The following is an 18,355-nucleotide window of genomic DNA, read 5'->3' as shown; positions in this document are numbered from 1 at the left end:
GAGGGCCGCCATACTCAGGGGAGACGTGGCCGAGGGGCAGGGACAGGGGCCACCTCCCTGTGCAGCTGGCACAGGGTCCAGTGACCCAGGAAGAAGTCCACCTGTAAGTAATCTCTGAGGCCAGGGCAGATTGGGCGGACCTGGCCCCAAACTGTTCCTTGCTGCCTGGAGCTGGATGAATCCAAAGCGGCATTTGTGACATGCATGTTCTCAGGCAGCAGAAAAGGGGGCCTGACAAACAGACACTATGCTGTGTGTGTGTGTGTGTGTGTGTGTGTGTGTGTGTGTGTGCGTACACGTGTGTGTCTCTGAGAGACAAGAAAGGAGGGAGGGAGCTGGGAGGGTCATACCGTCGGTCCAGGCCTCGTGGATGGAGGCCTTCTGCCGGAACTTCTCTGCCAGGTGGTCGAGCCGCTCCAACCTGCGGATCTCGTTCAGCAGCCACTCCTCGTAGCCCTTCTCGGCCTGCTCCAGGTGCTGCCAGCCGTTGTTGATGTCCTGTGGGGGCAGGAGAGGGCAGGGCTACCACGGGGAGCTGGGGCACGCAGCAGGGCAATGCCTCCCTGAAGGTCGCCTCCCTGAAGGTCACCTCCCTGATGATGACGGGAAGGCAGCAGAAATGGGCCGGGGTCACATCTCTCCCCGGCTTTGCTGTATCTGCGTGCCTGGACAGGGCCCAGCACACAGCAGGTGCAGTCAATACTTTTGGAGTAAATGAATGAGTGAAAATGAACGAATGCCATACGGGGCACTGGGAGTCAGAAGGTGACTGTCCAGTGAATATTGTCCCTCCCCTGAGAAGGGGCCTCAAGCACTGGAGGTCCTGGAGTCACAGCCAAATGAGGGTCCAAATTCAAACAATTCCACACAAACTATGGTGTGGTTTGGGGATGGGTGTAAAAGTCTGGGGAGTGATGGGGGGAGAAGGAACACAGTGAAGTGTCAAGTGCATGCCCCACCGCACTCTGCACTCCGAAAGCTGTGCATTTTAGTTAAGAAAGACCATGCTGGGGAAATAAGCCTGTGAGTGGTGAGCAGCTGCCCCTCAGCTGCTCCCTCACAGGGAACCTGCAGCGCCACACACCTCCTGGGCCCTGGCCCGCCCTCAGCCCCCCGGCTCTCACCGAGACCATCCTGCCCTCGGAGGGCATGAAGGCGGGCCGGTTGCTGAGGCGCAGCTTGGTCTGCAGCGTGTTGAAGTTGATCTCCAGCTGGCACTTCTCCTGCACCTTGGGTGGCTTATGGACGCGCCGGTAGTCGCGGAAGTCCTCCAGCTTCTGCTGCATCTCCTGGATGGTCTTCTGGGGCACGCGGTCCTCCAGCCAGGGGATGGTGCGCCGGATCCACTCCAGGAGCTGTGGGCCCACAAGAAGCTGCGGTGGCCTTTGCAGGGGACCCTCTGAGCACAGATAGGGCCGCCCCCCGCTCATGGGCACAGGGGACCTGGATCTCCAAGGGTCCCATCTTGGGGAATCACCCCTGCTCCCCAGCTCGACTTTTCCATGATTCCCGATGGGAATCCCATGACCAGGAATTCTGGGAACACGTGCCCCCTCTGAACCACGGGGCTGTTCTCTGGCTACTTCCTGCTCCTGCCTTTGCTCTTGGCCTTCCTTCCCTCATCTAAGCGGGGCAGCCTCAATTCAGACGCCCCTCCTGGATGGCCGCCCCCGTTGCAGCCCCATGAGAGCCCGCTGTCACCATCTGCGCCGAGCTTCACACTGAGAGCCTCACTGTGTCCTGGTCACTGACTGTGCCGCCTCAAGGGCAGGGCTGACTGCACGCCTAGCTCACTCTCGGGTGGTCAGTGCCATGCGTGGGCCCTGGGACACAGAAAATTATGAAGCACAACTGAAAAAGAAAGTGACCTGTATGAGCCACTCATGTCTTTGATGGACTGAGACCAGGGTACAAACAAGCAAACAAACTGGACATTCTAGAACAATCCTAGGAGAGGAAAATCGAGTATTGTCCAGCATAGATAGGCCTGGGGAAGTGGTTCCCAAATGCCAACCTCTGGCAGGATGAGAAAACCAAGGACAAAGGTCTCCGTGTGTGTTGACATCTTGGTGCGTGATGCTAACTGCCCTCTCTTGGGAAGGGCTGGGATGCTAAGATATAACCTTTTAACCTTTCCTAGGTGTTAGACACGATGGTGGTAACAAACGGTAGCTTTTTCTTTTAAAAATATCCTTAACTTGGCAAAATAAAAAGTTCACCACTCTAGGATGGCTGGCAAATACTTTCCCAAATTTTCCTGGTCTGTGAAATCTCGAAGTCTGGGAACCACTGGTCTAGAAGAGCAGTCAAACTACTCCTCTTGGGGAGCGTAGATGTTTTTATTTTTTTTAATGTGGAAATTTTAAAAATAAAGGGGAGAATCTAGGAGAGATGTACTAAACACCCACATTCCCAACTGACGGTCCGGGTTCAGGTTCTGGAGCAGGGCTGCCTGGGTTTGAACCTCCGTCCCACCAAGCCGCATGGTGGTGGGTTTGTGCCTGACCCTCTCTGGGCCTGTTTCCTCACTTGGAAAAGGGGGTAATAGGAGTTCCCTCCTAACAGGACTGTTGTGGAGATGGTAGATCCTGTTCGTGAAGTGCTTGCACGGGGGCCTGCCATGACAAACTGCTGTCCTGTCACCATATCAGCTCTCGGGTCTCTCTCCATCCTACGGAATCAGTCTCTCCACGGGTGGGGCATGGGAACAAGAATTTTTAAAAAGCTCCCCAGCTGATTCTAATGCAGCCGGGTGTTCAGAAAACTCTGTCCTTGAGTTATCTTCTGTAGAAACCCAAGCTCGAGACCCCAGAAGCCAGCCAGCATAGTGACACAGCAGTCTGACCCCTTAGTCTTGTAAAATCAACCCGAAAGGTCACATACTGGCTTGGTCAAACTCCACAGCCTATATAACCTTACGACCTTTTCTAGAAAGTCTCGTTGCCATCCCTGCTCTCCCCTCTGCAGATGTCCCATGACCTTTGGCAGAGAGTAACAAGAAGTGACCTAATCTTTCAGCGCTGGCGGGGCCACCAGGGCAGGGGGGAGTGACACACTCACGTCGCTGGCCAGCCTCTCATAATCTTCCATCAGGTGTTCATTCTCCTGGTTGACAGCCAGCACCTTGCAAATCCGGTTGGCGGCAGTCTCAGCCTGGGGCAGGGGAGGGGAAAGCACACAGTCAGGGCTGCCTGGGGGCTGCTGACCCTCCCTCCTGACAGGCACGTCCCCTGAAAGCTGGCTCATCCATGGCCCACACAGAAGTCCCCAAAGAGGGAAGGAGAGGAAGCACAGCTTCAGCAAGATGGGGCCGAGTGGCTGTGTCCCGACAGGCCTTTCTGGGGCCCCCAAAGCTTACTGCTGAGGCCCCCGCCAGGGGAGCTGGGCCTGTGGGCTCTCTCGGCTTGGACCGTGGAGGTGCTGAAGGGGACTACGGAGCCGTACGCTCACCCACTGTGGGGGAAACGGACTCACAGGCCCTCCAAGAGGAGGGTTGGGTGAGGCTGGGTAGGGTCCTCCGCTAGGCTAAGGACCCTCCCCTTGGCTGGTAAGGGAGACCGCGGGGAAGGCCGAGCGCCAGAGAGCTGTGGCGGCGGGCGGGGGGGGGGGGGGGGCTGGCGCCCCCCAGAGAAGTCTGGTGGTCAGTGCACAGGCAGAGCATGCCCGGCCCCTTCCTAATCCTCCCCTCGAGGAGGCTGCTGAAGGCTCAGAGGGCGGAAGTCACGATCCACAGGGCGGAGGGGAGCCAGGGCTTCGGAGAGTAGGGAGCGGTGCAGACAGTGACTAGTCTCTGCCCAGAACTACAGGACAATGTCCTGCTTTGTCCTGCTGGGGGGAAAATGCAAGGACAGGAGAAGGAGGGTGAGGGATGCCACACAGAGACTAGGTACCTTTCAGGAAGCACAGAAAGGGTCCAAGAAGAAGAGTTGAAACGGCAACAGAACAGGAACAGAAATAGTGAGGAGGGTCTACAGAGTGGTGGGGAAGGAAAACAGAGAGGCTTGGGGATGGCTCCAGACCTGGCTAGCTGCAGGCACTGACGCCCAGCCTCCCACTTCCACACGCTGCTTCTGGGACAGGTGGGGAGGTGAGTGGGGGACCATCTGAGAGTGGTGTACGCGCACACACACGCGCGCACATGCGCGCACACACACACACACACACACACACACACACACACACACACACACACTGCTTCATGCTGCAGGACACAGGCCAACGGCCACAGGCAGTGCTCCTCAGAGGTGAGGCTCACGAGGGCCTCGGCCAATGAACACCCAGCCCCTAGTGAGCGCAGGAAGCAGAGCCAAGATCGCAGCTTGTGGCGGAGTCGCGGAGGTGAGTCCCTGACCCCAAATCTGGAGAGACAACCGACACCCCAAGCTCAGCTCCACCGCGCTGTGCAGGCCCGCAAAGGTGCGGGCTGCTGGTCACAAGTATTTTGGTTCACCACTGAATTCCTGGCACCCAGCTCAGGGCTTGGCGTGTTTGAGGTACTCAAGAGTTGATGAATGAATGAGTGAGCAAAGGAACAAGGAGCAAATGCTTTAGTGACTAGAAATAAACTATCAGGTGAGAACGGGCAAACTTGGTGCTAGGGCTAGGGTTGCCCTTGCATTCACGAAACAAAACAAAACCCAGAGAGCACTCTTTTAAGAGACTGGATTGAACCTCTGGGGAAAAGACAGCCACAATAATAAAAGCATTACAAGGATGTCCTGGGAAGTAAACACGGGCCGGGGCAAGCTGGGCTTGTAGCTGGAGAGGCCTGGATCCTGCACGTCCCTTGGTGACGGGCAGCTCCCAATAGGCCGGCCTTTATTTCCTCCCTCACGAGAGGGGCCCAGCTGCCTCAAAGACTCCCAAATGCTCTGACCTGGGCTTTCCTGCCAGTGTCCCCTCCCACAGATGCCTCAAGGCCTCCGGTCCCCCACACCAGAGCTCAGCTCTAAGCATGAGGGGGCAGTTTGGGCAGAGGGAAGACACTCCCTCGAGGGCAGTGTGGTGGGCAGCGAGGCTGGCTTGGGGCCCGTGGAGGGGTGAGGCCAACACAAACGTGCTGTTAGTTGGGGTTTGTGGCGAGGAATCTATCACCGCCCACCCCCACCCAGCCTTCCTGCTAGGGTGAGGGGTCCCCTCCACTCTCCCTGCCTGTGCCCCCCCACAGAACACTCCGAACACGAGCTCCGACCACCTGCTGGGGAGGTGGCACGGGAAGTGGCATGGTGGGCAGAGGCGGGCCACTCTGACTGCCGGGCCGCGGGCGGGGCGCTTAAGGGGCCAGGCACCGTCCTGAGCTCTTCACCCGCATGAGCTCACTTCATCCTCAGGACAGCCCTGAGACAGGCACTAGCCTGCTCCATGCTTTCCACGTGGGAGAACGGAGGTGAAGGGACTTATCCGAGGTCACACTGCTGAGAGGCGGCCCAAGCAGATGGCCCGTAGGAAGGCCCCCACTGGCCTTGAGGCTCTGAAGGAGGCAGCAAAGTCCCCGCCCCGTGACTTCAGTGTCCTCCTCTTGTAAATGGGGATAACGGCACCCACCCCTCCCGGGGGTGGGTGTGCAGGGGACTCTTAGAGCCTGTGCACATGGAGTCCTCGGAGCAGTCCCTTGCATGCAGTAAGTGCTCAATAAATGAGAGCTCATTTCTTCTTGTTCTCCTCCCTGCCCAACTGCCAACTGTGACACAAAATCAAGCTGCTGGGAATACACTGCTGGCCAAGACCAGACACCCAGGAGGCAAGTGGAGGGGACAGAGCCGGCCAGGCCTCCACGTGGGGGCAGCTGGGCACCGTCCTGTGGAAGCAGAGGGCTCCTGACAGGCGCAGCGGGGGACACGTGAGGTCAGCCAGGCTCGGGGAGGGCCGCTCCTGGGAGCAGACACTTCTGATGGCCCTACCTGTGTCCGCGGGGCTGCTGGGGACAGCGGCCTGACGATCTGGGTCAGCAGGAGCAGGCCCAGAGCCTTTCCTGGGGCCTTTGGGAGGGGACAGAGCTGCAGAGAGGGGCAGCAAAGCCAATGCTCCGGGCAGAGGCACAGCCAGCGCAGCAGGCAGGTGGCCGGCACGGATCACGGAAAGGGCGGGGCGGCCGAGCACAGCAGCACAGGCCCAAGCTGCGCTCTGCCATCTAAGGTGACACTGGGATTCAACTGCCTTGTCTGAGAAACCAGGCTGCCACCACCCATCTCACAGAGTGGGCTGTATTCACAGAGAGACTACCTGTGGTGTCTCGACACTGGGCCAGCACCGGCTCAGTGGTGGCAATGGAGGCCCGCAGTCACAGGAACCTGCCAGACTGGGTCGGTCCTCAGGCCGCAGCCCGGGCAGGGGGATGTGGGGGTGGAGGGGTGGCAAGGGCGAGTCTCCAGCCACAGCAGTGAGGGTGCTCCCGCCCCAGCTCACCTTTTGAGCCCCTGAGAAAGCGTGGTAGAAGCAGGACACGTAAGTCATGATGGCTTTCTCATCTGGCCTCAGAGTGCCTACAATATCTGTGCAGAGAGAGAGAAAGAGAGAGAGAGAGGCAGGAGAGAGTGAAAGATGCAGGAAGGCCGGCCGAGGCCCGAGGTTCATGCGGGAGGAATAGTGCTTGCTCTGGACTGGAAGCCAGACCCTGGCTCCGGCCTGGGTGGGCATGTCTTGCCGAGGTTTTGTAGAGGGGAAGGGGGAGGGTCCGAATAAGATGGATTCCTTTTCGAACCAGGCCTGAGTTTGTGAAACACTAGCAAGGAAGCCTTGTTTAGGGCTGGAAGGATCAGGTGTTATTTGATCTTCCTGGAAACGTAAGTAAGATCATGTCCGGTGTGACCACCTACCACCTTAGCATAAACCCCTAGCGGTCTCCTGAGTCCCCAGAATAAAACCCAAACTCCGGACCCCAGGCTACAACGGTCCTACATGGCCTGGGCCCGTCACGTTTTCCGACCTCATTTTCCTCCCCTCTCCTACTCTTCTCCAGCCATTCCTTGAAAAAGCCATGCTTATTTACACCTCAGGGCCTTTGCACTTGCTCCCCCCTCTACCTGGAACACTTTTCCTACAGATCTTCACCAGGCAGCTCCTGCTCATCTTGCCTCCCCTGACAGCCCCAGCGAAGCAGCCCCCACGCTTCCCCATCCCACCATCCTGTCCCATGCTCTCGACTGCACTTATCACATGAAATTACTCTATCTGTGGACATGCCTGTTGTCTGCCTTGCCCACTAGAATGTAAGCTCCATGAGGGCAGGGACCATGCCTGACTCAGTCACTGACTGTATCCTAAGTGCCTGGAACAGAGCCTGGCACAGGTCAGGTCCTCGATAGACAGTGTGGGCAAAGACTAAATGGGCGGAGGTGCCAAGGAGTCAGGGGGTGGCTTCCAGTCGGAGAGAGACCGCTGCCGTCTGCAAGAGAAATGAGGTGAGTATGGGAGGCGAGAGGCAGCAGCGGCATTGGGCAGTGGCAGCGAGGTGGGCCTGCCTGGCCCTGCCCGGTACCTTCTGCGCTCCTGAAAAGGCATGGTAGAAGCTGGACACATAGGTCATTATGGCCTTCTCGTCGGGCCGGGCCGTGTTCACGATGTCTGCAAGTGAACAACAAGGGTTAAACTGCCCAAGCAGGGGCGGGTGGGGCGGGGGCGGTCACCCACTGGATCCATAGGCTCCCAAGGCCACAGCCATCCTGGGAGAAGGACCCTCAGAGCTGATTCCACGGCCCTTGGCGACTCCAGTGGGCTTGGCTTGGCCACACCCTTGGCCCCTCCATTCCCATGGTCACTGGAAAGGCCAAGCCTGTGGGAAATGGATTAAAACGAGGCCACTTCCTCTCTCTGAGAGTGGCCTCAAGGGGCTGCTAGACGGTCAACCCCAAAGGCCACCAGAGGCCAGAGGCATGGGTCCTGGCTGGGGGTGGTACATGGCTGGGAAAAGGAGCAAAGCCGGAAAAGGAAAAAACACTCCACTTTGGTGGGCTCCAGACTCCGAGGCTGTGGCAGGCAGGGAAGGCAGAGGCCTTGGTTATTTGCAGGAGTCAACCCTCCTGGCGACCTCCCTCGCCCCTCCGGAGGGAGGGGTGGGATCAGTCAGGAAGGCAGGGCACCTGGGCCCAGCCCAAGAGGCAGCCCCTGAGAGCTGATCCTCTTCAAGGACCTCTTCCCCACCACCTGCATCCCTGGCTGCTCAGGCTGCTCCTGCTCTGGCTCCCTGGGTGACACCACTGTCCCCAGTTCACGCTGATTCATTCAGGCGTTCTGGCTGGCTCCGCCAGCTCCCTGAGGCTACCGCAAGACATGCCCACAAAACAGGGTGCTGACTGAACAAAAGGGATGTACTTACCCTCTGCATCCAACATCTTGGGGATGTCTAGGTATTTCTCAGCCACTTCAAAGGCATTGTTCAGGTTGGTGACAGGGTCGTCCTGGGGGAGGGAGGTGAGGGAAGGAGGAGAAACTTGGTCAGGGGCAGGATGCACAAGCAGAAGGAACAAGGGCTGGCCCGGAAGGGAGGGATCTTGGGAAGGGCTAGGACTGGAAAGGGTCCTTCAGGCAGTTCTCAGCCACCTGTGCTGCTGCAGGGATCAGTGGGGGGAGGGGCGATACCCGGGTAAAGTCAATTCCTACCCAAAGGAATGCCTCTGGAAATCTTTGTGGGGCAAACTGTGGACCGTTTCTCCAGAGACAATGCAGGTGCGCTCTTTTCTTAGAATTTCCATCCATCCCCAGACCCCAGATTAAGACCCCTGCCCTGAAACCCACACTGTGGTCCAGACCTGAGAGAGCACTGGGTGTGGGGGGTGGGGTAGGGAGGGAATGGAGTGCATCCACGTTCTAACCTCCCTACTCTAACTGCCCCGCTGCTTACAGGATGAAAGGCACTTCACCCTGACCCTCCCTCACATGCCTTCACCTAGGCTTTCCACCTAGAGCCCAATACGATTACTCACTGTGGACTGAACGGGCTAAGTGCAGGCCTGTGCCTCCCCAACCTGGGATGCCCGCTCTCTGGCCCTCAGCTGCCTCCTCCCCAGAGGCCCTGCCCCACCGGGCCAGCTCAGGTGTGCCTTCCTTCCTCTGGAGCATTTGTCCGGCCCCACCCCCTCTCCACTCCCACGCAGCCTGAGCACATGCACAGGGCCCTGTACGGCTAGTTTGCTCTGGACGCAACTGTCCTGTCTTCCCCGCGAGGCTGGCAGCTCCTAGAGGGCAGAGCCTGGGTCTTACATGCTCTGTACAGGCAAAATACAACAGGACCCCGCACGGGACAGGGCTGCCGGCGGTGATGGTTTAGAATTCTTTACCCCTCCCCAAATGCTTCCAGAATCTAGAGGGTTAAGGAAGGGCGGCTATTAAGCATGGCCGGCCAGGCCCTACAATAACCCCAGGTAGCTGCGATGACCAAGGAGGGAGAAGGGCAGTCCCCGAGGGGAGCAAAGGAGGCGAGATCAGCCACCGAGCCTGGGGTCTGCTGACAGCTGGCACAAGGCCCTCCCAGTCTGCCCATCTGAGCACAGAGTCCAGCTTTGGATGCCAGCAACAGATGGGCTTGGGGGCGGTGGCCCGGAGCCAGGGTCAGACTCAGGGTGTCTGTGGGCCACTGAGGGGAGCAGGAGACACGTACCTTTCTCAGCTTGTCATACTCAATCAGCTCTGGTCTGTGCCGGTGGATCAGGGCATTGAAAGCAAGACCGTCCTTCCAGCTGGGGATGGAAAGGCCAAGGTTATGAGTGGAGCCCCCCCACCGTCATGGGAGGGCTGCAGGCTGTGGGCACCCACAGGAATGATTAACTCCCACTCAGTGAGGTGGTTTAGAGTATGTGCCTGGCACTGTAGGCAGACGGTGTGGCTGGCTGGCCGTGAACCTGGCTGCTGGAGCCAGACCATCTGGGGGAAATCCCAGCCCTTCCACTCGCTGTCAGTGTGACCTTGGGCAAGTCCCATAATCTCCTGCTACCTCAGCTGCCACATCCGTAAAATGGGGATAATACAGTACCTACACTTCATTGGGCTGTTGTGAGGATGAAATGAGTAAATATGTGAGGCTTTGGCCTGACCCGTGCTTTGAGTGCTCGTTACCAGGGTAGCTGTGACCTGCTGAGCGCTGTCCCTGCAAGGCCCCACTGAGCCGGGCAGGCCACTGCAGGCCCTCTGTACCTTAGCTGACCTGACCCGTGGGCTGGCTAAATGCCGGGATGTGGCTTGACACGAGGGGCTCTGTTCAGAGGAAAGTGACAGCCGGTCACAGTCCATACTAGTCACACTGGCTTTTTCATGGGTCAAGGTTAATGACACCTCCTCAGAAAGACACCCCCCCCCGCCCCCGACTGTGGTACTCTTCCGGTTACTTTCTATCACCTTATCCTACTTTGTCGTCTTTCTATGACTCCTCTCACTACCTGAAATTACGCTGTTGGTTTCTTCACGCCTTTGTGAACTACTGGTCCCCCTGCTGCGGTGTTACCTTCCAAGCGTGGGGACTTTATTTTGGTGCTGCTGTATTCCCACTCTTGGCATGGAGTAGGCATTCCATAGACATTTAGTGATTGAATAAATAAACGAGTAAGAAATGCACAGGAACTTCCCTGGTGGCACAGTGGTTAAGAATCAGCCTTCCAATGCAGGGGACGCGGGTTTGATCCCTGGTCGGGGAACTAAGATCCCACATGCCTCAGAGCAACTGAGCCCGCAGGCCACAGCTACTGAGCCCACGCTCCACAAGGAAAGATCCCACGTGTGGCAACTAGGACCCAATGCAGCCCGAAAAAAGAAAAAGAAATGCACAGAGGACCAGCCAGCTGGTGGCAGGAAAAGGAAGGAAACACACAGAGGAGCTCAAGGGAGGGACCAAATGCTCTTAATGGCAGAGCACAATGGTCCCCAACGTCCAGTGCCAGGGCTCCAGGAAGCCTGAGGACAGCAGGACCTCTGTGGATCCCATGAAGCCCCGTTCTTCATTCCTGTGTGTGCCCTCTCCCTGGTCCATCCGCCCGAGGAGAGCACCAGAGGCTCAGAGAGGTGAGGTCACAGAGTCACGCCAGACCTGACCTCGGGGCCGCCCCCAAAGCCTGCAATCCTCACCCCCGGGCCATGCCACGCCACGCTCCCAGGTCTCGTGTGGCACTGACCACACTCACCTCATGGACACACTCACTTCCCGCCCTCAACCGAGGAAGAACAGGCTCGTGCAGGCCGAGTCTTGTTCCTCTAGTGGACACAGTACCTTTTCCCCAACACTACATTCACTAGCGACCGTAAGGACGGCAGGCCCCTCTTGACAGGTCAAAACAAAGGAAGAGCTTTGTTGTTGCTTCTGAGTTACCTTGCTTGGGGAAAAAGAAGATTCTAGAGGGCCTGCCAGAGTGCCGGGCCTTAATGCCTTTAGCCTGGGACGGCGAGGTGACTGCTGCCTCCCCCAGGGGATGCAGGGACCTTCCCAGGGGCTCACGGGGGCCAGTGGCAGGGGGAGGGGCCGCTGAGAGCTGGCACCTCACAGACCATGACAACACCACAGGAAAAGAGAGAGGGTGGGAGGACCGCATCTCAGGTCCCAGGAAGCAGAGTGGGAATGATGTGGGCCGGGTGCTTTGGCCGGCGCTCACCTGATGTGGAAGTTCTGCACGTTGACGTTCTTGTACGGGGCCGTCTTTCTCTGGCACCACAGAAGGAGCCCTTCCTTGGCAGAGGTCTCTGCAAAACACATGAGGATGGTGAGCACTGGCCCAAAACTAAATGCTCAGAACCCAGTCCCGGTGGATTGCACTTTCGGCTCAGGCATAAGGGTCGCACAGGACCTGGAGGAGAGGCCCTTGGACGGAGCAGCAGCAGTGCCCCTTCCAGACGTGGGTGGGCACCTGCTGATCCTAACAGCACGCCAGGCCCCGAGGAGCAGTCCCTTGCCTGGGGTCACCCCAGAAGTGGCAGTGACAGGCCAGTGTGAGGGCCTGAACCGGCGCCATGTTTCTGACCCCAAAGCCTGTGCCTTTAGCTGGCAGGACACACTGCCAAACAAGCCCCTGATGCGGGCCTTGGCCTCTTCTGAACGAGGGGCATGAGCGCTGGGCCTGCCCACTCAGGGTCTCTAGATCTGGCCGCAGCTTCAAGGAAGCGGGGAGGGAGGGCCCCAGGAGGTCCATCCGTTCCCCGTGGACAGCTCTGACTGTCCTCAACACACTGGGAGTGCTACAAGTGACCAGACAGATGCGCTCCCTGCTGTGGCCTGTCACCAGGAGCCCCCTCTGCACACTGGCCCTGTGGCTTTTCTCATCCTGTGGTGGCCTGGACCAACCCCAGGTCCATGGAGGCCAAGGTCCGAGGGTGGGAGGCTGAGTGGAAACATAGGTGCTGACGCCCAGGAGAACGAGGCCAGGCCTGACTCTATCACTAGTTTGCTACTTGACTGTAAAATGGGGCCAATCATGCCCACTTGACAAGGGTGGTGTGAGGGTCCACTGAGATGGGCGGCTGCGGGGGGGACCCTTCACCTGCAGCCTGGGCCAGCACCTCTGCTAACCACCCCCAGGCAGGGCATGTGAGTGATGTCTGGACACAGGAAAGAGCCTCAAAGCTTGAAGACAAAAAGCCCGAAATCCTAACTAAGTCCCCCCAACTCGGGTGGAACCAGGGTGGGGAGGAAAGGCTGTTCTTTGCCCGTGAGCAGGTCCTTGGCTCTCACCTTCCACAGAGATGTCCTGGATGGCGAACCTGAGGATGATGGTCCAGATCATTCCCAGGGTCATCTTTGCGTTGCCGTCCACAATCTCTGCACACGGGGAAAGGGGGCAGAGGGCAAGAAGGTTGTTAAAACCAGAGTGGGACTCCCCAGGCGGCCCCCGGCCCTGTCCAGAGATTAACTCCAATCATCTGAAAGAGCTGCCTAGGCCTGTCCTCCACCACCTTCACTGGGAGAAGATGTCCCCTGAGCACTCCGGGAAGTGCTGTCCCTAAAGCCTTCTGCTGCCGGGCACCTTCGGGCTTCCATCCCCGTGTATTCTCGGCCACGCAGGCCTCTTCCTCTCTGGGCAGCTCATTCTCTTGACCCAGCTCAACGGACTGCTCCCCGCTGAGCCTCGTCCCAGGTGTTGGGCCTCCGTTTCCAGGACCCACCACACCTTATGGGCATGTCTCTTGAGAGTCTGCCCACTTCCTTCCAATCCCACTGCCGCCACCTTCGTCCGAGCCACCGTCGTCTCCCTCAGATCCTCACGTGCTGCCTCCTCCATCCCCACTACGATCCACCCCACGCAGCAGGCACGGTGGTCACTGGAACAGGTGCACTGGATTTGTGTCGGTCGCCTGCTTTGTGTTCTGGAGTCTGGCTTACAAGGCCTGTCCTGCGTGACTCCCACCTCAGCATTCTCCAGCTCTGTCCTCTCAACAAGCCAGCTCTCTCTTGTTTTAAGGATCTCACACCTTCTGGCCCGCCACAAAGCGCACGCCTCGACCCTTTCCTCACATGGCCGGTCCTTCCCAGCCTGTAAGGCTCTGCTTATATGTCACCTCCCCAGAATGGCTTCCCTGACCGTCCCGGTGCCTCTCTCCCCAGCACCCTGCTCTTCCCCTCACACACTGATATGTGCTGGTTTGTCTACTTGTTCACTGTCTGCCTTCATGATCACCTCTGCACCCCCAGCACCTGGACCCGGCCCTTGAGAAAGACACGGTGCTGCAGGAAGGGGAGAGTGGGTAGCACAAGGTCCAGCTGATAAGTGCGTGCTTTTTTAACTAACCGAAAACCAGCCTCTCTCCCAAACTTCTGGGAGTGAAAGAGAAGGGTTTGGACCACAAGTTCTTCAGCTTCAGCAACTTGAGAAAAACCACTTCTGCAACGCCCAGGCACCGTGTGTCTGCAGCCAGGTGAGGGAGGTGCATGCAAGCGGCCTCTTCCTGGGGCCCATGGGCCCAATGCGCCTTTGGCGGTCCTCTCAGGCCTGCCACCCCCACGCCTCTCACACACCGGATGCAGGAGAGAGGATGCGGAGAATGGAGGGGACACTTCAAGAGAGCTTGCTCACCGGCCTCAAGAACAGAAAACTCTAGGTGGGCTTGATCTGGGAAGGAGGCATGATGGTCCCCCAGAGGATGGGGCCCAGCCTTCCCCGAGGACATGCTCGCTAGGAAAGGGTGGGTGCTCTTTTAGCCACTGGAGAGGCTCTCCACAGCGAAGCCACGGGCTGACGGCCGAGGGCAGCTCTCGGCTTGAGGGTTTCAGGAGAGGAGATATGCGTAGCTGGCCGCCTGGAAGCAGGGGAAGGACACGTCTGTCCAGCTCTCTCCCAGGGCTAAGAACCACCACGGCCGGAAACGAGGCCGAGCCTTCCTAGCGTGGGGTGAGGGCGGTGATTCATTCAGGAAGTCTACGCTGCGTTCCTCCCGAGGGCCAGGCACCCCAAAGCCGGGGACGGACACAAGCTGGAGAGGAGGCCACAGCGCCCATACCCAGCCGCTGCCATGAGCAAGCTGGTCATGGAGGACTCAGAGAGTCCCTGTGAGGGGAGGAAGATGGCCGCTCTCATGACACATCCACCAGCTGCTTCTTGGACCTGCAGCTGTGCCTCCGACTTCCAACCCCTCTCACAACCCCCACGAGGAAGCCATGTTCCTGCAACTGCCTAGATGGTGTGGAGGGACAGGGAGCTGGGGGCGGGTGGGGACTGGGGTGCTCAGGTATCCCAAAGCCCTCAGAACGGCTCCAGTCGGCTGTCCTCCAGAGGCCCGACGGCCACGGGGATTGGGAGTGAAGCAGCTTGGGCATGAACGGAAAACATTTTTAGACTGAGTTTTTCTCCAGATGAAAACTGATGACTGCCACGGGTCTCTCCTCTAACCCCTTCTGTATTTACAGGCTAGCATCTGAGCAAAATAAATGCAGCTGTGAGAAGCAGAAGGCTGGAGGGGAGCCAGGAAGAAAGATCCATGCAAGAACAGAAAATCTCAGGGTCTGATTGAGTTCAGGGTTTTGATTTTTTTTTTTTTTTAAGCAAACACCAACCACCTCAACCGTGGCATACGAGGCTTGGCAGCCCTCCCTGGAGAGGTCCCGGGTTGGGGCAGAGCCTTGGAACGCGGGATGTGCATTCTGGCCTGGAGTCTTGGCCAAATTCTCGGAGCCCTGTCATTAGCGGCAATTAGTTTTCTTTGTTTTTCTAAAAGCTGGGACAACATGGATATGGGGGTGTAGGAAACCCTGCTCTGATTAATGACCAGAACTGGGAGGCCAGGCTGATGGGGAGCTTCTGGGCTCTGTCAGGCCTCGCCTGGTCTCCAAAGGCGTCTGTGAGACAAGAGCCTGCACTGGAGGGAGGGCACGCTGCTGCTCTAGGGAGGGCTCGGAGACAAGGGTCACAGTTCCAGGTACCCGCACGGGGCGCAGAGGATCCCGGGTATTCTGTCAAGTGGCCACACTCTCCCAAGCTGTGCAGCCAGCAAAGTCTGCTCACTGACCTTTGGGCTTACACTCCCTGCCCCAGAGCCCTGACACCGGGCCTCAAGCGCCCTCCCCTACTCTGAGCCCTCCTGCCTGCAGACACCAGACAGGGCCTAAGGGCGAAGGTGCTGCTGGCTCAGAGAGATGCCGTGTCACGTGTTGGTCTGTGTCCCTCAGGCCCGGCACCAGGAGGGCGAGTGAGGGGGTCCGGGGTCCAAGTCAAAGCCATTCCTCCCCCTGTGCCCCTCATGACTGGGTGAGCTGGATTTCCTGGTCTTGGGCTGGATTATCCTTTGGGGGAAGGGAGGGAGGTCTGTGGGCCCAGCATCACATCAAGGGCAGTCACTGTGGTCGCTGCTTGGTGTATCTGGGCTTTAGGCACCCCCAAGTGCTCTCTCTGTCACCAACACAACTTCTGTTCCCAAGGCAGAGGTCGGGCCCCATCTGAGCTCACCTTCTGCCCCAATGGAGACCAGCTTGACTCCTTTGCTGGCGATGAAGTCCAGTGCCTTGTTCACATTGTTGATTTTGTGCACTCTCATCTTGCCCCGCTCCGGCTTAGGTAACCGCTCCCCTGAGGGCCAAACACCGAGAAAGAGAGGGGGAGGAGCTTCAGGGTCCCCGCTGCTCCCCAGAACAGGCCCATGCCGGCGCAGTGCTGCTGCAGCTGGTAAAGGCCTCGCTCTTCCCTGAGCAGCAATGGGACGGCGGGGTGGGTAGCATCCCGTGGGCACCCGCAGGAGGGGGCCTCACCTGAAATGACCTCCAGGAGGAGCATGAGCTTGAGTCCGTCTCGGAAGTCCTCGTCGATGTTCTCGATCTGCGTGCCGGCCTTCCTCAGGTGGGAGTTGCACCAGGCTGTGAAGGTCTGGGGAAGCAGAGGAGAGCATGGCTTGGAGGGTCGGCGTGTTCGTCAGGGCTCTCCAGCAAAAGGGCCGGGTCACAGCCCTGACCCTGCGACAGCACGGCTGCCACTGGGCCCTTGCTCAGGGCCAGGTCCTGGGCCCCACCTTTTATCAACAATGACACTGCTTCTGGTCTTTACAGCGACCCAGGCAGGTGGATCTGAGGACACTGAGGCTCAGGGCAGTTACCAGACTACCACTTGGTCAGCCAGGTGACGAGTGGCAGAGCGTGGACTGGAAGCCACGTCGGCCAGCCTCAGAGCAAGTGCTGGCCCCACCACACCCTGAGTGGGCCCACTGCACGCATCGGGCAAAGGTGCTGACGGAACCAGGTCCTGAGCATGGAAACAAGAAGCAGGGGTCCAGCTCCCGCGGACACGTTCTTCTGGACAGACACACCAGCCCTCCATCCCCCTGAGCGGGCAGAGCAGACCACAGGTCCCCACGGCCCTGGCTCCCTTCCACCTGCCCCTCCCCTCAGGTAGGAGCAGCAATTTCCCCATCACTGGCACAGAGATGACTTGGGACAGGAAAGCAGTTGGAAAACAAGCCTCCTGTAAATTCAAGGTTTGCTCAAGTCAGTCTCTCTTCGAACTACCAGTAGCCCAGTGGCAACACCTCCCCCAAAGGCCGGGCGCACAGATCCTCCGAGCCTTGTGGCACCCCTACATATGCTGTTTCCCTAGAGGCCAGACACCCTCTATTCCCTGGAGAACATCCCACGCCCCACCCTTCCACATCTTAAGATCCAGTGTATCTCAGAGGGGGCTGGAAGGCAAGTGGGAGGCAGGCACCCACCCCCACCAGGGTTAGGCAACCACATCTAAGGAGGAACTGCCGGAGGATCACAGGGCACGCGGGTGCTGGAAGGCGAAGGGGCCTTTTCAGGTGGAGAGGCCCGTCGATAAGAAGCCCAAACCCCAAACCAGAGCACAGAATGCCCGAGTAGTAACCACCACTCAGCCCCCTGCTGGCTGGGGCGTGTTATCAGACTTCAGCGCCAGGGGTGCACGTCACATCAGTTAAGGTGCATGTGCCCAGATGCCTTCTGGGGAGACAGGCCCCTGCAGCAAGATCTGGGAAAAACCCCACGCCTGTTTCTCACGGGAGTCCCCCCGCTCTGCCCTCGTCAATCTGCAGGGCCCAGCGTGGAGGTGGGCCGACAGCCAGGAACGCGCAAGAGCCCATGTGCACCCGGGTACCAGCAGAGGCCATGTGGGGCTGAGGGGCTTCCAAGGAGCCTCTGGCCAAGGACCATGTGTTTTGACAACTGTCACCAGCCCTGCTCATTCAGAGACTCAACACAAGGCCCCTCCCAGACAAAGAAGCCGCCTGATTAATACGCTGCACCACAGGTACAAGGTTTCCTTCCAAACCCGAAGCGGGGGGAGGGCTGCGAACGGGCAGGGCACCCCGCCCGCCTCCCGCCAACACGAAGAAGAGTTCTTCCACCTCGGAGACGGACACCCACGTGAAGCTGTCTCCTCAGCGACGGGCACCTTTACCCCGCTTCCGCCTCGCCTCAGCCTGCACCCACCCATCCCACAAAATCAGTCCCAAGTGCGGCTCCTCTGGACGCCCCCACTGACCTGCTTGCCCCACCCCGATTCTGACTCGGATGCCCCCTCCTCGTGCAGATCTATCACAGCACCATTCTCTCTGCTTCTGCCTCCCCACAAGCATGAGCTACTTTGGGCTCTGGCCAGGAGCAGGTTCTCAGCAAGGCATCCGCCTTCCCTACCTCGCTTCCCACGCTCCTTCCCCTCTGCAGCTCTCAATTCAGACAGACCAGGGCTACACCACTCATGTGAGCAGGTTACCCAACCTTCCTAATGTCAGCTTCTTCATCTGCAACCTGGCGATGAAGACACCACCTGGGTCACGGTCAGTGTGAGGGTTCGAAGCGGCAATGCCTGTAGAGCACACGGCAGGTGCTCATAAGCGGCAGCTCTCCGCACAGCCCGTGCTTCCCAGGATCTCCTCCTCTCTCGACACCTGGCCCGCCTCTTCCACTGAGTGCCTTCTCCGTCCCCTGCCTGCCCCCGCCACCGCG

The 18,355-nt window shown here is 58.8% G+C and overlaps 1 protein-coding gene across 3 annotated transcripts in view; it reads right to left on the bottom strand.

Moving 5' to 3' along the window:
• Positions 1-17,776, bottom strand: part of ACTN4 (actinin alpha 4) — a 29,799-nt gene extending 12,023 nt beyond the window's left edge. The window contains exons 1-10 of one of the 3 annotated variants that reach the window (XM_029240316.1): positions 16,151-17,776; positions 15,852-15,971; positions 12,647-12,733; positions 11,574-11,661; positions 9,596-9,674; positions 8,315-8,396; positions 7,478-7,563; positions 3,061-3,153; positions 1,125-1,355; positions 351-498 (exon numbers count right to left, since the gene is read on the bottom strand). In XM_029240316.1, the coding sequence (XP_029096149.1) occupies positions 351-498; positions 1,125-1,355; positions 3,061-3,153; positions 7,478-7,563; positions 8,315-8,396; positions 9,596-9,674; positions 11,574-11,661; positions 12,647-12,733; positions 15,852-15,971; positions 16,151-16,175 (1,039 nt within the window). In that variant the 5' untranslated portion in view covers positions 16,176-17,776. Of the gene's footprint in view, positions 1-350; positions 499-1,124; positions 1,356-3,060; positions 3,154-6,405; positions 6,492-7,477; positions 7,564-8,314; positions 8,397-9,595; positions 9,675-11,573; positions 11,662-12,646; positions 12,734-15,851; positions 15,972-16,150 lie in introns of all 3 variants that reach the window. The other 2 variants (XM_029240326.1, XM_029240337.1) reach the window with 2 other exon arrangements.
• Positions 17,777-18,355: the final 579 nt, after the last annotated feature.

This window comes from Monodon monoceros, unplaced genomic scaffold (genome assembly GCF_005190385.1).
Source record: "Monodon monoceros isolate NGI ecotype Baffin Bay Population unplaced genomic scaffold, NGI_Narwhal_1 Super_Scaffold_10, whole genome shotgun sequence".
Lineage (NCBI taxonomy): Eukaryota > Metazoa > Chordata > Mammalia > Artiodactyla > Monodontidae > Monodon > Monodon monoceros.
The sequence above is the reverse complement of the archived record's forward strand: the minus strand, read 5'-3'. Positions and strand labels throughout refer to the sequence as shown.